Genomic DNA, 16,786 nt, shown 5'->3' on the forward strand with positions numbered 1-16,786 from the left:
CAAAATAAGCTTAATGATATATTAACCAAGTAAAAAAATGCTTTTTAAAAATGTACTTTTCATACGTAAATTTTTTTTATTACACATGCCAAAGTCAATAATTTAAATACAATATACTAAATACACAAGCCAGGCTTTTCTGTTTAACATAATGTAACGAATTACAATACCCTTAATGTATAATATACAACGCCATAAATCAATACCAAATAAACACATAAAAGCAAATTTACCGAATTTTCCTACACAATAAAACTTTGAAGTTTAATTTAATTTACAATACAATCTACAACGCTTAAAACTACAATATAGAAAAAGTATGTAGCTTTTTAAAGCAACAAATAACCCCCAAAAAATATAACAAAAACCCAACTATACATAATATAAGAAAAGCCTTTTTAATACATAAACATTATTTAAAAAAAATATCAAAAATATATTTTTTACCTGTTGTTGGTAACGATAGCAACGCTAGTCTACCGACTTGGCCATCCAAAAATGCTGGGGTATTATCGTTAACGTCATTAACGGTGACGTGTACAATCGACTCTGCTAAAAATATTCCGTCGCTGGCTTGAACCATAAACTTGTGAATATATTTTTCATCGTGGTCTAATATTTTAGAAGTAGTGATTCGACCTAAAAAATTTAATTTAAAAATTAAAAAACATTATTTTTAAAAAAGACGATTTAAAATTTTTTTTTCTTAAAATATATTTATTTTTTTACCCGTAATTGAATTAATTCGAAAGTTTAAATTCGGAACAGCAAAAGAATAAACGATTTGAGAATTGAGTCCCTGGTCAATGTCAACAGCTTGTACGGTTCCAATATAACTACCTAAACATCACAAAACATTCGATAAGTAACAAGTCGTTTTAATAAAATAATTTGTCAAGTAATGCAATACAGTAATACCTTATTGCTTGTTATAAATATTAAATACTTGAAGATTATGATTCTGTATTTGTAAGCCCAATTTTATGACGAGTTATGACATAAATAAGGCTGTATATAAAGTTGTATTGTTAGAAAGTCATTTTTTAGTGTTAAACATACATAAAAAAGAAACATAAAAAAGAGTCAAATATAATATTGTAATCTAACGTGCAAAAATGAACAAAAAGATAACATTTTAAGATTTTAAAATTCCAAAAAGGATTTACTTTGTAAATTATTGGTTTAAAACCTTCTAAAATTAAATAGGAAATAATATTTTATGTTTTTAAAACTACAAAAAAACGTAATTTAAACAAAAATATTTTTTTTACAAAAATCACTCGACACCCCACCTGTAGGTTGATTTTCGGAAATCGAAAATGTAAATAAATGTTGAGTGAACTGCGGGGCGTTGTCGTTCACGTCATCGACCGTGACGTCAACTTTAGAAACGCATGATGACGTCACTGAAGAAGGTGATGTAGAACGTTGCATAGCAACAACCTAAAAACGTTAAATATTGATCAAATAAATATTTCTAAAAGTATTTCATAAAAATAGGCAAAAATTTAAAAGGAAAATATTTCTTAAAAACAACTTTTTTATAAAAAAAATAAATTTAAAAAAATTTCCTACATATTTATAATATCCTTAAACTATTTCCAATATTTAAAAAAATATTTTGATTCAAATTTCTTTATTTTATCTAAAAACCCACTTGAAACGAGTGGAAAGCAGTTTCCTCTCTGTCTAGTTGTTTAGTCAGATACAAAGAACCGTCGGGATAGATAGAGAAGGATTGAGATTGAAGAGAATTTTGTAAACTGTAAACAAAACTTTCCTGTGCGTCCGAGTCACCAACCATTCCAAATCTGGTAAAAAAATCAAATACAAACGTATTAAACATATAGTAATAAATGTATCTCTATCTTATACATTGAAAACGCATTATTGTCATGTTATCGACCATTTTACCAAAAACGATATGCTGGGAACTGGCATTTCATCGCCAATGAAACTTTTTTAATACCCTTGTTGCATTTACTCTACTCTTAATAAAGCATTTTAATTTTTTTTAAAGTTTATAAATCAATTTCGATAATAGAAAAATCTATCGAAAACTTATTAAACAATATGGTTTAAAAATACATAACATATCAGGTACACATATTATTTTTAAACGCACTTATTTTTACTAAACCATATTAAAATAGCCACAATTTAAAAAAAAAACAAGTTACTACATTTGAAATAAAATAAAATAAAACCCAAAAGTATTCAGAAGCTATCTTTGGTACAAAACCACATATCCCCTAAAACCCATTTACTATAGAAAGGGTCACTTACATATTCAATACTGGAGTATTTTCCCTTATGTTATAATGATAAGAAGGCGAATATTTAAACGGACAGACAACGTCAGGAAGCTCAACGTGAATAGTTAAAGTGGCAGACGACGTTTGGATTGGAATACCGTAGTCACGTGCCGTGATGGTCAGACTAAAATCACAAAAATTTGAGATGTTTTTTTAGGAAAGTGGATACAGTAAGATGATGTGAATTTATTAAATAAAATTTAAATTAAATAAAGTGAATATCTGATAGAAAGAAAACATCGATTTTTTAAATACCAAAAAAAAATTCTAATTTTTTAAATTGTGATATTTTTAAAAGAATTAAACTACAGCCCTTTTTATTCTTTAAATATTGGTTTATCTTTTTACACAATTCAAGACATCGTATGCTTAAAATTTAAATACCTGTAGTCGTCCGTTATTTCTGGAAGTTTCGAAATTAGAAATATTTCTCCCCCCGATCGATCTACTCCAAAGTAATAATTGTGCGACATTGTATATTCAACCTGCAAACAAATAAAATATTTATCGATATATTGATTCAGGTATTAAAATACAAGCAAGCTTATTTAAACGCAAAACAAATTGACTTTTAAAAAACATCTTTTAGACTTTGGTTTTTATTGTAATACTGTGACAACGATCAAACGTAATTGACTTTATCAGAAAATATGTTTAACAAACAAACCAACGTTATTTTAACGTCTTGGCCAGATGGTTGACACACTGGGCACAACAGCACGAGGTTTAGGGTTTGATAACCACTAATTTTACGTTATTGAATACATGATATTCAAAAAATACTTAAGACTAAGGAGTAATAACAGTTTTTAAATCTTTGGTCTCGATGCAGAAAAGCCAACTTAACAGCTTAAACATATTAATGAAAACTGATTTAAGGATCAAGTTTAAACAATGTCCAGTAAAAAAACTTACTGTCCCAGCTTGCCCAAAATCGTTATCAATTGCTTCAACTTTTCCAATTACGTCATTAACTTTTAGAGTCGTCGAGATAGAAATTTGAGGCAAAATTCCATCAACAACTTTGTTAAAATAAGGTGCGTTGTCGTTTACGTCGCTTATGTAAACGTTGACTTCTGAAAAACCGTAAACGGGTGGTGTCCCGGATGAAGCTATTACCTTAAAAATGATAACAGAAAATGGTCACAGAAACATAAAAAAAGTATGCAAATTTTTAAAGTAAAATACGTGCAATGTGATATAAATATTAATCATTAGGCGTCGGTTTAGTTCGCTTTGATGTATAAGCTCTATATATTGGAAACAGCCGTTATCTAAAACAAATAAATCGAAAAGATATAAAGTATTTAATTAAATTAACATTTCCAACCCCGACAGTCGGGTAATATTAAGATGACAGCGTTAATAATTTATAAAAGGAAAGTCGATTACACAATTGAAAATAATAAACGCAAGATTTTATTTAATTTTGACGTGTTAGTCACCAAAAAAATCAGAAATTACGTCATCAAAGTACATAAATGTAATAATTCAAACATATTAAAATTATTTTTAAATATTTTAAACCTGAAACGTGACGTTGTCGAATATTTCTCTATCCAAGCTTGTTGAAGCAGTTATAACCCCAGTTAACTTGTTTATAGTAAACCAACTGCTGCTAGGTGGATCATTGCGAATAGAATAAGTAATATTTTCAGATCCTACAAAGTTAAGAAAGGTTTAGATTTGCAAAATTTTAGTTACAAAATTTAAAGTAAATGGACCTTAAATGGACTATATATAGGTTAAATTTTAAATAAAAATATTATTGGCTTTATTTTTTCAAATAATTTATATTCTTACTTTTTCAACTAAATGCAATATTTGAAAAACAAAATGATTGGCAAATTTTACCCGAAGTGGTTGCTATTACTGTTCCAATTTCAACTGCGGCAGGTGGATTTTCCTCGACATGGAAATCATAAAATTGAGAATTAAAAATAGGACCTCCAGTGGACACATCTTCATCTAATATGCTGATATTCACAGTTGCGTCGACTTCAGATGTAAAATTACCACCGTCCGTGGCAGAAATAGTAATTGTGTGAATTGAAATTTCGTTTGCTAAATATTTCGCTACAGCGACTTTCCCTAAAAAATTTTATTAAAATAATGACATGTTCAAAAAAACGTATTTTTTTACTTTTAAAAAAACTAAGTAAAAACACAAAAACACAATAGTAATTGGACTTATACTAGGTAAGGGTGTAGATGCCGATTTTTAATTTTTACAATTTAACTTGTACAAAACAAGGGGCATTACATGGTTAAGTTAGCAACCTTTTACAGCATTTCTGAACACCACTTTTAATATTTACATAGCAACTCGCGATGCTATGGTATAATCTAATAATATTGACCCTATAACTATAAGATAAGATAACATAAGCGATACTAATCTATTTTGGCGTTTGACATTTGATATCAACTATATATCATAAACAAAATGTTTAATACTTTGTATAGAAAAAGCTAACTTTTGGTTAACAGTTTTCGGCACCATAACAGTTTATTGTTTTGCATAACTATTATTAGATAACCGAAAATATTTTAAATATTAAGGTCAAACTTTTTTCCATTTAAAAAAATATTTTGTAGAAAAATTTAAATATAAAAATTGAAAATTAAGCAAAGAAAGCCACAAATATTACTTACTAATTATATTTTTCAATGTAATTTAAAAAAATTCAACCAATAATGAAACTAAAAAAAATTATTATCTATAACTAACCTGTTTCAGAATCCAACGAAAACAGATTGTCATCATTTCCACTCGTTATATTAAAACCGATTAAACCAAACCCCGATTCCTTGGGGTCGTCCGGATCAGTGGCCGATACCTGGGTAATCGGAAACCCTACGTCGGTATTTCTATTCACGTTTACCGCGTAGTTGAGGGGGTGAAAAGTGGGGGCGAATTCGTTGACGTCATCAACTATGACGTGTAAGTTTGCGCGAACAAAAAAGCCGTTCTTTAAAATAAAAAATTGAGTTTTAGATATTTATGTTCTTTTTAATATATCGATTTATCTTCAATGTGCTTAAATATTTATTATTATCCCTAAAATTTAGTCGTTCCGCACCTTAAGACATTAATCGCTTTAATATAAACTTTATCTTAGTTTTTTTAGTTTTTAAATTTATTAATAATTTTTTTTTAAATAACATAAATATAAATTAAATAATAATACAAAAAATATTTACTGTGTCTGTTGCTTGCAACTGGAAGTCGTAACTAGCCGTTGTCTCGCGATCCAAAGATGACGTCACGCACACGTGACCAGTTGTGGCGTTAACAGAAAATTTAGTTAAGCCTTGGTTAGATCCACTTACAAACGAATAAGTTTCAGAGTTAGTGGAAGAATCTTCTAGAGCCTCCGGATCGCTGGCTTGTACCTAAATAAAGTTAATTTTTTGAAAAATAATTATATAAAAGGGTAAATAGGATAAATTTAAATAATTTAGCCATAATTTCTAAGTTCATTATTTAATAGGGTAAAATATTTTTTTATTCGTAAATCTTGTGTTATTTGTTAGATATTTATCCTTTATTAAGTAAAGCTAAACTTTTACAAATTAAACAAAACTGTTATATTTTAGCCTGCAATAAAAAAGTAATCCTCGTGAGATTGAAAAAATTATTTTTATTTGTGATGTAATGCCATTCTTCTAAAACAAAATTGTGCTTCAGCAAAGTGTAGTTACTAAAACACATTCACAAATGAAATGTTACATTATTGAAAGTCATTGTATAAATTTCGTGTATATAAACTATCACAATAGATTTGCACGTGCCGAGAGGCGACATTTTCCAATTATTGTCGGAAATTTCGACGATTACAATTTTGTTCGCACAAGAAAAAAAATTCCCTGCTCGAAAAATGCGAAGTCTAAAAATAAACAAATTGCGAACAATAACGTTCGTTAAAATACTAGCCCTTAAGTTGCTCAATTTCGACCGGAGATGGCAAGATTGCGGCGCTCTGTTTACGTTATCTTTTGATACCGATGGACGACGAGCACGTTTAAACAATTTCGGACAATTGTTTTGGCTAAATTAGAAACACGATATTGTCTTAAGATTGAAAGCAAAATTGCTTACGAAGATTCAAAGTTTGGTTATTATCCGCGGATAAACACGCGGGGTCATACGGAGCGCGGTAACACTATTACCTATACAATTTAAGGAATTAACTCATTTATCATAGGCGACAGAATTCAAAATTTCTATCAGAAACAACAGAAAAAACGACTTATATTGTCACGAGAAGGGGAAATATATCAAACGAATGCTTTCATCGACCAAATCAAATTTTAAAATAGCTTAAAACTACATTTAAAAAAACTACATTCTTCTAAGTAATGTATTTCCGGGATTGTGATACAGTCGTGTGGAATTTCTTTAAGTGTGTGTGTAGCTAGCTATGTGCAGCTGAAGAATTCCGAGCGTTGTTTATCGTTTACGCCTAAACTTTAATCCGGGTCTATAAAAGCTTAAAACCGCCGCATTACTTGCGATTTATTTTGTCAATACAACCCGAGCATTGTCAGTCTATCACTGTAATGCCGGACCACGTAAACGTCATCTAACAAGACATAAACGAAGGCCTGAAATACGCTCACCAAGACACGGCTATGAATTTGGACTTACAATTTGCCGGGGGGTTAAAGTTGGAAACTACCAAAAACTTAGCAATTTCATGGAGGAATACTGCCCGCCACGTTCAGACTTTGTAGCAGTGTTCCCGGAAATCGGTCATGGCCTTAATAACATGAAATTAATGCTTAACTTTGTCCGTGCGGCCAATGTAATTATATGCTAAATCGGTTCCACCTTTAAAAACAATTTCTCGACTCCTTTTGGCCAGATTGTGGCTGATTTTGTATAAAAATATTCGATAAATGGAAAAAGTCCAAGAAAACAAAACGATAAGCAAATATTTGCAAAAATTTTCAAAAATATTAAAAATCGGCAATTTTTCAACGATAACGCTTAATAACAACGGAAACCTTAAGTGTTATGTAATAAGTTTGATCAAATGTCATCAAATAGTTTTGTGATTAGTTAAACATCAAACTGGCTCGGATTCGAATTTCAAAAAAGCGCGCTAAACAAAAAAACAACTACGGGACAATGACCAACTTAGCACCGAAAACAAACGGAACAAAGCACTTCAGAATGGTGTAATTATGACCACATACAACAATACACAAGCCTGATGCGAGGTCTTGTGTTATTAAACAAGGTAATAACAATTCAAGGCACAACAAAACGTCATTCCAGTCACATTCTCAAAACTATTGTGCGACTTTTAATTTGTAAAGCGTTTTGTTAAAGTAAATAACGATCCTATAATATGGTAAATTAAATATGTTAGGGCTTATTTTATATATGAGTGAATGTATCACCCTAAAGCACTAAAAAAAAATTCAAAACTGTGTACTTATAGAAAAATGGGCTCAAAATCGTAAAAAAATATTTTAATTTTTTTTTTATTTGGAATTTCTGCCTTAGTGAATCATTGTCATTCAACCTGATTATAATATCGAAAAATATGCGGCGGAATAAAGGGATTTTTAGTGTGTTTAAAACTCATTGAGATATCAACGGAGCCACTGAGAACCTCTCATCAAATCACAATAGAATTTGTCATAACAAATCGAAGGCTCGAATCTCCCAGCTTTTCTATCCTTAAAAACTCGACTAGATCCGTTCGCAAATCATTCAAAGCCCACTTGTGCCTGACGATGCGTGGCCTCTTATATTTGTTAAATAAACGAGCTCAAGTTGTCACAGTTGAAGATAAGAGCAGGCTGGAGGGCTGTCGAGATTTCTTTATTGCCTCCTCCCTGTATTTCTATAACTCTAACCCTTCCCAGGTTAAAAATACATCTCAAACCAAGTTGAGATATAGTCTATATAAGGCTTTAGTATTGATCGCACTTGAATTTGGAAAATCTTGAACTTCGTAATTACAAAAAAGACAATATGGGCCCACATGACTTTGAAGAGCTATGTGTGTTTAAGTCCGCATCGTTTAAAATGCAGTTTTAATAATGATAACTAATTCGTTCATTGTTAACATATGCTAAGTGTTACAATAATATCAAATTTATAGATGTCGGTGTTCAAAGATTAATTCAAATATACATTAAATTAATGAGCCGTGGTTCGTCGATTTAAAAGGCTTTTAAAAATCGAGATCCCGTAACAAAATCTATACAATTCTAAATTTAGTTAAAATCGATTTCAAACTAGATCAAATGGCTAAAACTTGGCACAGAAATTAACCACAATTTTTTAGGTTTGTATTCAAACGGCTTAAAAATCAACTGTTTGGTGACCGACTTTATTAAAAAAAATTCCAATCCATAAAGATTTTTTCTAGTAGAGTTGTATTTAAATATAATTATATTCTGTGTTAAATGCATATACTTATAACGCCCACACACTTTTAAAATCTAAAAAAAATTCCGGCGTTTTAAAAAATTAAAACTGCGGTTTTTAAAGAGGAAGTAAGGTTGAGAAAAAAATCAAATTTGAAATAAGTTTTGCACGCTTATGGTTTGAGCTTAGAGCGTGGACACTTGGTCATTGGAATTTTAAATCGCGGCCTATACAAACTTGCAAAGAAGCCGTTGAATGACAGTGGATCACAACAAATGGTCTACATCACATTTATTCCCTTTTCGCCATAAGATTACCCCTAAATAAACAAGCGCAAGCTTACCGGTAACGAGTAAGGCTCGAGTTACTAATCATGACGTAATTGAACCCGCGTGCAACCAAATGCATGAACTCGACTAGTGAAACAATAAAGAATTTTTACGAATTTTTTCGGCGAAAGTAATATTCGCGCAACCCGCACCAAAAAAACAATATTCCTAGTTATGCGTTTCGAAAATAGTTAGCTAATTTTCGATATGCTGTTATGTAATATTACCTCCTTGAACCAAAAAGTAAGGTTTAAGTCGGGTTAGATACATTTTTATACGTACTATTGTATAGGTATAACATGTTGTAACTATTAGGCATATGTTTTTTTAAAGTGGTTCGGGCCCTGAGGTTGGAAGTACATCGAAGGTTATGCGGTCTGCATACTAAACAAATCACGTAAATAAAATAACATTGGCGACATAAACTCGGTCTGTAACACGAAAATTGTATAATGTGGCGTGATGGTTTTATTATTTCGTACACAAATTTTAGAGGCTTTCTGCCCCTAGGACAATGCGGTGTAAGATTGGTTATACTTAACCTATATTTTTGTGCGGAAAAAACGCGCTCTAATGGCTATTTAGTGGAGCTAGCTGTTGCTTTTTATATCAAAATTGAATCTCAAAAAATTCCCAATCTCTATGTTGTTAAATTAATTAAATAAAGTTTGGCCAGTGCAGAAAATATGAGAAATGCACTTGGACAACAGCGTACATGTTTTAAAGTGCAAGTATCGATATTTATTGATACTGAAGAGACTGCCTGTCAATTTAGCCCCGTTTAATTATCTGGCTATGCAAAATCTAATTACCATCTTTCAAATATATTGATTCGATTGCTCAAAAAAGCCGGGTAGTTATTACGAATCAAACTCGCTGAACCAAATATAAAACATGGTCCTAGTGGAATTTTTGTGGCATATTTGAATCGTCTTGGGCACATTGTTTTAAAAAAAAGTGATTTATAAACTGAGTGGAGACCGTATATTGATTGATCACGAAGAATAGATCCGACACTTATGTGAACCCGTTTTAAGTCTTCGATAGAGCCCGCCATTTGACACCCGAATGTGCTTTTGCGTTGTAATTAACTGTACGGAAATGATAGCGTGTTTATTCCGCTACAGAGCATTTAAAAGACGAGGAAAGGCGCATGGCATTTGCATGTCCTACGCACGTCTTTTCGGGCGTCGAGTCTTAACGGTTAAAACCCAGAACCCGTCGGTGTCTGATTTCATAAGCACTTGTCGGTAGAAAGTTGTGAAAATGAACACCCGGGCCAGAGTGCAATCTGTTGTGGTGTTGACCAAACAGTACGCTTGTCGCCGAAAATGGAAAAGGTCGGTCTGTTTAAGTTTAACTAAGTAAAAGCGAACGATTTTAAGTTTTCACGGCTTTAAGTAGCTGCAGGCTCGACCCCGGTAAAAAATAAAGGCACCAAAATAACCTACCCCCCACAAAAATGACAAGACAACATAAAACTGCGGTTTACACGCACTTGTTTCTATTGTATGTTAAAGAATAAGCCCATGACCTGGGTCACTAACAGTTGTCACTACACTGCACTAAATTGGAGTTTGCAAATGGATTAATTGTCATGCGGATTCGACGATTTTTTGCAGGAATAGTATAACGGTCAGGCAAACTATTTTAAATTCCCATTAATTGACAGGATTTGGAATCGGATCGATCTTATATCGATTCAAAATTGATCAAAAATAAAATCCGAATTTGTTTTTGTATACATATAAAAATCGTTTTCCCTTTATACAATAATACCCTAAATTGCGTCACAAGATAAATCGCTAAAAAAACTTTCAAATCGAAAAACAAATTGTTGAAATAAACAAGTTAATTTAAGAAAACACTTTAAACATTATTCATGGCGTAACGATGTCTGTTAACACACTTTATTTTATCAAATAACATGGTAAAATGAAGTTAATTAATAGAGTAGGCCAATTTAACTGATTACAAATTTTAGGTTGTTTATACAAACAGCAGAATGACGTCACTAATTAAGGCAATATGCACAAACCTAACCCCGATAAAAGAGCGTGTATAGTGAACCCCGTTGTTTTTTTGTGTATCATCCCATAGTTTAAAGCGGGGTTGATTGATTGAAAGTTAAAAACGAAGGAAAGTCGAACCGCAGGCCGCTTTTAACTGCGGCGATGCGCTGAAATTAAAACCCGAGGAATGCGCCGTAACTTTGCCCTAAAACAAACCAGTACTTAGCGCTTCTTTGTCAAATATCAAATTAAATCGCTCAAATGTTTTCTTAGGCATCGGTAAGTATCTTTTTTACAAGTTATTTAATGCGATTAAAATCAGTGGAAATCGTGAGAAAGTTGTTAGAAAGTTGCATTTTTATTTTGCGCTTTCATAGGTTAATCATTAGAGGTGTCCAATGCCGTTTCCGGGGACAGTTATATTTAGCCACTTTGTCAAATCCAGAGTGCAAAATCAAAACCGTGTCATTAAAACCGCCTATCCTTATTGCCACAGTCAAAAGCCGCCCAAACTTTTCTTTGATTGCGGTAAATTTAACCGCTTCCAGAAATTTAGCTCAAAAATGTATTTTTAAAGGCAGGGTTTACTGTTTTTGATAAAGCGCAGCAGCTTAAACTGTCACCAAAACTGTAATTATTGCACAAGTGCTTTGTTTAGAAAGATTGAAAATGTCTGGCGAACAAGAGTCCATCGTGTTTTTAAACCAAAGAGTTAATTATAATCCATTAAACACCTGGATATTGTCCATAAGACATGTTACAAATTTGTTGTTTTTGTTTTAATTACCCCCTACAGTCGTGCATCTAATATTATTAAACATAGATTTGAACTTGCAAGTATTTAAACTAGGCTACGTGGCATATTTTCTTACCAGATTAAATATTATGTCAAACCTATAATTCTCGTTTCGTAATCAGGGGCAAAAATGTAAAAAAATCAAAAATGCACAAATTAACTTAAGAATATATGGAGAATAATTTAAAAAATAATTTAAAATTTAAATCTAACAGAGCAATTCGATTAAATTATTTTTGTATAAATATTTTATGCAAAAAATAAAAATTGGAGCCAGGATTAGACCATGTTATTGTCCGTGACATTGATCATATGTTACAAGGGCTTACGTTAAAGCCTATATTTAAAACTAGCAAGAGAAATTCGTCTCAAGTGCGCAATTGATGACGTCAAGCCCAACAATAAAAACTGGCAATTACCGATGATAATATCTTAATCAAATCAACTTAATTATAAGCGTCAATCGGACGCGATTCGCTCACATAGGCCGAAACCCGATCCGAACAAATGCGGACCTAGTATTGATAGCAAACAAGTTCGGAGCACTGAACCGGTGTGAACGGTAAACACAATTACCTCGAGACCGAACGAAAAATGACAGCAAAAAATACCGAAAAAAGCCGGAAAAATCAGCCTAACAAATGACCGAAAATACATCACACCTCCGTTACTTTTTAAACCGAGATAAATGTCGCATTACATATCAATGCACTTAGAGGGTTTGAAATATGCTTTGGATTAAACTTACTTGAATGATGCATCTGCCGTTCCGGGCGTTTTCCGGTACCGATACGATATAGGACTGTTTTTCGAATTTCAAAGAACTTTCAAAGGTGGAAGTAACGGCCACTAACACAGTTAGGTTGCTCGAAAGTGGGGGGTTCCCCTGATCCGTAGCCACGACCAAAAGTCGAACAGTAGGTGCTATGGAATGATCCAAAAAACTCCTAAAACATACAAAATTTTGACTAAAAATAGGGGATCATATTTTTTAAGTAAAAAAAACACAAACACTGCAGTTACATAACTTTTTAAAGCCTTAGTTTTAAAAAACTGATCTCCAAAACGCCCATTGATTACTTTTAAAACGTAAACAGCCTTTCTAATTTTTTACTTCGCCGGTAAAAATCACAATTTTAAAAGAAACATAAGGTCATGAGAATTTTAACAATTTGTTTATATTTAAGTTGGTTTCTACGTCAGTTGTATATGTTATCAATAATCCTTTAACGATTTCGAAATGCTAGTTTGAAAAGAGGATTGGCTTTTAGTTTTAGAATCAAAAAGTTCGAGCAATCCGATTACAGTTGGATGAGACATGAACGCCAATGACATAACGTTAGTCGGAATTCAATTAATGCTATTTAGTCCGCGCTAATAAATTTTTTTGTAATAAATACTCCCAATTTGCGACCACCTTATTCGCAATGACATCATTTAATAATCCATGATAACACCCATAGGCCTCATATTTGTATAGAAACTACATAACGAAATTTTTAAAGCACACATACGAAAAATATCTTGAATAACAGGGCACAGCCTTAGGTGCCTTAAGGTACAGTGTCTTTATTGGTAATTCCTATACAATCCAATGTAATTGCTGGGTATATTTAACATTGTCAATTCTTTAACCTTATAATTTGTCACAAAAAGATTAACGCTGCCTTGGCTAAAGTGTTAAGCACACAGAAAAAGTTAATTCTAGCCTGAAAGGCGGTCTTGAGGTATCGTCAAAGGAATAACGTATCACAATTTTTGGCGTAACGCCGGCGTCGAAGGCCTTAACCATTGAAACACTCTTGTTAGCTTAAAATTAAAGCACACACATACAATAGAGCGGAACTAATTATCAAAAGTGAGAACAGGCAACAAGCTAAACACACTCAAGTATTCCGATAAAATTTTAGCAATATTTGTAATACAACATAACATGACATGCTATCATAAACGACAAGATTTTTTTTAAGTTTTTGTGATCAAATATAAAAATTAATTTTTAATTATCCATGAATGTATGAGGTTCATAAAAAAAAGTTATATCTTTTAGTATCAATGTTTGCCTAGGTGCACAAAAGACCAGTTTATGCCTTACAATGCCATTAAACTAAAAAGTAATTAGATTTTTTTTAAAACTATAAAAGTGGCCTATAATAACGAACCATTAATTTTATAGCATGACTACCTCAGTATTCAACTTTTATATTTGCTTTCTTTATTTATTCGCAGTCGAGGCTTTTGTGCGAGGGAGATATATTCCTTCTTGTTCAAATATTGGTGCAGTTTTTACGATAGTCATATACTTAGCAAAGGTTGAAGCAGATTGACCATCGCTGGCAAAATCGATCAATTTTGGTTCGTTTGTAATTCGGTTTAAGGGTCACAAAATGCGTACGAGATTTTTAAACGAGTTTTTAACAGTTAATTTGGCATTCTACCCTTTAAATCAACTCGTATAGTTAATAATTGGCGCTTTTTACAGACTATAAAATTACGTCATTTGAATCCTAAAATTCGGCCACGCTTTTCAAAGGTAAACAAAACGATTTGAAATAATTAAACTCTAATTAAATTAATTAAAGATACGTACTCAGTTGTAATCAATCCCGAATCGGAATTAATAGAAAACCATTCACTTTGATCGGCAGGGTTGATGCTGTATTGTATTAAAGCATTTTGTCCATAATCCATATCTGTAGCACTGACTTGCGTAACGTAAGTACCTGAAAAAACATTCATTTTTTATTTCAAGAATTTAAAATAGGTATATCAAAATTAAAAAATTACATCACACAAGTAACGAAATTAGTCTGAAGTTTTAAAACAATTGATGTTTTTTATTGTATTTAATCTCAATAAACAACATCAGTTGGCCAAACGGCAAGTTTGTACAGCAAATTACTGGGCAAATTTATACACCAGCGAAGCCACGTGTTTTGAAAATTGAGCCACCCATGTACTTGAGAATTTTCAGCATTTACACGCACTTGTTTACCCGTAAAGATCAACCACTCGATAAATACAAGGGATTACATTCACTTACACTAACTACTGCATTAGAAAGCATAACAGTGGGCGCGATGCAAGGGCAAACCGCAAAATTAACTTTTGGACTGTAATATAACGTTAACAAACAAAGTACGTGGTAAAGAGTTTTCACGTAAACAAATCAAAATGGTCGGTGTTGCAGATCAAAAGCCGGACTAATCGCCGTTCAATTGTTGGCAGCAATTCTTAATACGCTAACTAAAAAGTACCTGGAAAGGAATCCTCGGAAAGTTGAATATCTTCGTTGTATTCTGTAAACATTGGCGGATTGTCATTGACGTCACCAATCGTCAAAGTAAACGAAATGCTGGTCGACTGAGAAGGCCTATATAACGCGAAATAGAGTTATAGAAGAGATTTCGACATAATTACACGTGTTTTTATCGACTAGACACAGTAGGAATTACGAAAATTTGCTTTATTACATAACTGACTCTACATTTTACATCATTCATATTTATTTAAACTGGAGGTATTTTTTATTTTTTTATCTAACACCAACACTTACCTAGTAAAGTCCGTTGCAGTAACAGTAATATGGTATGTGGATAGTAATTCGCGGTCAAGAGTATCGTTTACAACCAGGTAAATGACGTCACTTTTAACCAACAACGCAAACCTAAAAAGCATTAAGGTTAGTTTACCGTAAACCAAGGTTTGAGACTTTTGCATATACTTTTAACGTGTTATATTTACTTCATCGGGTAACGGTTTTATGATTAGGCGTAATTTATAGATTAATTTGGTTTGTCACATAATGTGCGTATCGATAACATGATTTTGATTTTATTGATTAGATATAATGCCCATTGATTTTATTTTAACAAGATCTGAAGTAATATCATTAAGTACTTATAAAGTTATGGATTTTTTTTAGCTATTTTTAAGTCATGAGCCAAATGATATTATTACTAAATTAAAAAACCATGCCAAAAACTTCTTACTTGTTGTTGCTTCCACTTAAGGCCATGTTAATATTTGATATTTCCCCTAAATCGGGATCAGATACAGATAATCTTGCAATATAATCTCCAGGCTCTGCTGCTTCCGAAACCTGAAAAATATCACAAGTTTATATCAATCACAAAGTTTCAGAGTTTAGCTTAAAAAGAAAATTTAAATATATTATTTGCTTACTGTTGCTTGGCCAGCATCCAAAAATATGACTGAAATGGTTGGTTTGTTATCATTTACATCACTGACTGATACAATCACAACAGTTGAGCCATACTGAGGCTCTACACCATTATCCACTGCTTCTAACACAATCCTGTGTTGAACACTTTCTTCAAAATCCAACTGTTTTTCCAAATATATTCTTCCTGTATTTGGGTTAACCTCAAAATAAAACTCAGGGTCGCTTTGACTGCGATCGATTTGATAAAAGATTTCTTTATTTCGATTGGAATCACGATCCGTTGCTGTGATTGTGATAATGTCTTCTCCGAGTGTTGTGTCTTCTGCGATTGAAACGCTATATCGACTGAACTCAAATGTTGGGGCATTGTCATTGACATCTAGAACATTTACATAAACCTGTACAGACCCTGTTTTTGGTGGTGTACCACCATCATATGCCTCAACAGTAAAAGAATAAAATGACACATTCTCCCGATCCATAGTGTCAATAATAATTAAATCAGCAAAAACTTGACCCCCTATTGTCCTGTTTTTTACTTCAAATACACTAGGAGTATTCTGGTTCAAAATTGTATAACCCTGAACACTAAAGTTGCCAGAGTCCATGTCTGTGGCTGAACCAAGAGAAAATTTTGCTCCCAACTGGACAGCTTCAGAAATGTTTAAATTAATAATTTTATTAGAAAATGTTGGAGAATGATCATTTACATCTTGTACGACAATTTCAACCTATAATAAAATGGCACATGTTACTAATT

General features: G+C 32.2%; 1 protein-coding gene across 2 annotated transcripts in view; it reads right to left on the reverse strand.

Annotated features, from left to right (window-relative positions):
• LOC145748240 (protocadherin-16-like) overlaps positions 1-16,786 on the reverse strand; it is a 32,490-nt gene that overhangs the window by 15,220 nt on the left and 484 nt on the right. The window contains exons 2-18 of one of the 2 annotated variants that reach the window (XM_082564948.1): positions 16,026-16,757; positions 15,833-15,942; positions 15,397-15,507; positions 15,098-15,213; positions 14,431-14,563; positions 12,589-12,784; positions 5,520-5,711; positions 5,047-5,287; positions 4,170-4,406; positions 3,843-3,976; positions 3,231-3,434; positions 2,700-2,800; positions 2,287-2,439; positions 1,658-1,811; positions 1,293-1,443; positions 730-840; positions 448-639 (exon numbers count right to left, since the gene is read on the reverse strand). In XM_082564948.1, coding sequence (XP_082421074.1) covers positions 448-639; positions 730-840; positions 1,293-1,443; positions 1,658-1,811; positions 2,287-2,439; positions 2,700-2,800; positions 3,231-3,434; positions 3,843-3,976; positions 4,170-4,406; positions 5,047-5,287; positions 5,520-5,711; positions 12,589-12,784; positions 14,431-14,563; positions 15,098-15,213; positions 15,397-15,507; positions 15,833-15,942; positions 16,026-16,757 — 3,268 coding nt within the window. Of the gene's footprint in view, positions 1-447; positions 640-729; positions 841-1,292; positions 1,444-1,657; positions 1,812-2,286; positions 2,440-2,699; positions 2,801-3,230; positions 3,435-3,842; positions 3,977-4,169; positions 4,407-5,046; positions 5,288-5,519; positions 5,712-12,588; positions 12,788-14,430; positions 14,564-15,097; positions 15,214-15,396; positions 15,508-15,832; positions 15,943-16,025; positions 16,758-16,786 lie in introns of both variants that reach the window. The other variant, XM_082564947.1, reaches the window with a different exon arrangement.

The sequence above is a fragment of the Corella eumyota genome, chromosome 1 (assembly GCF_963082875.1).
Source record: "Corella eumyota chromosome 1, kaCorEumy4.1, whole genome shotgun sequence".
Taxonomy (NCBI): domain Eukaryota; kingdom Metazoa; phylum Chordata; class Ascidiacea; order Phlebobranchia; family Corellidae; genus Corella; species Corella eumyota.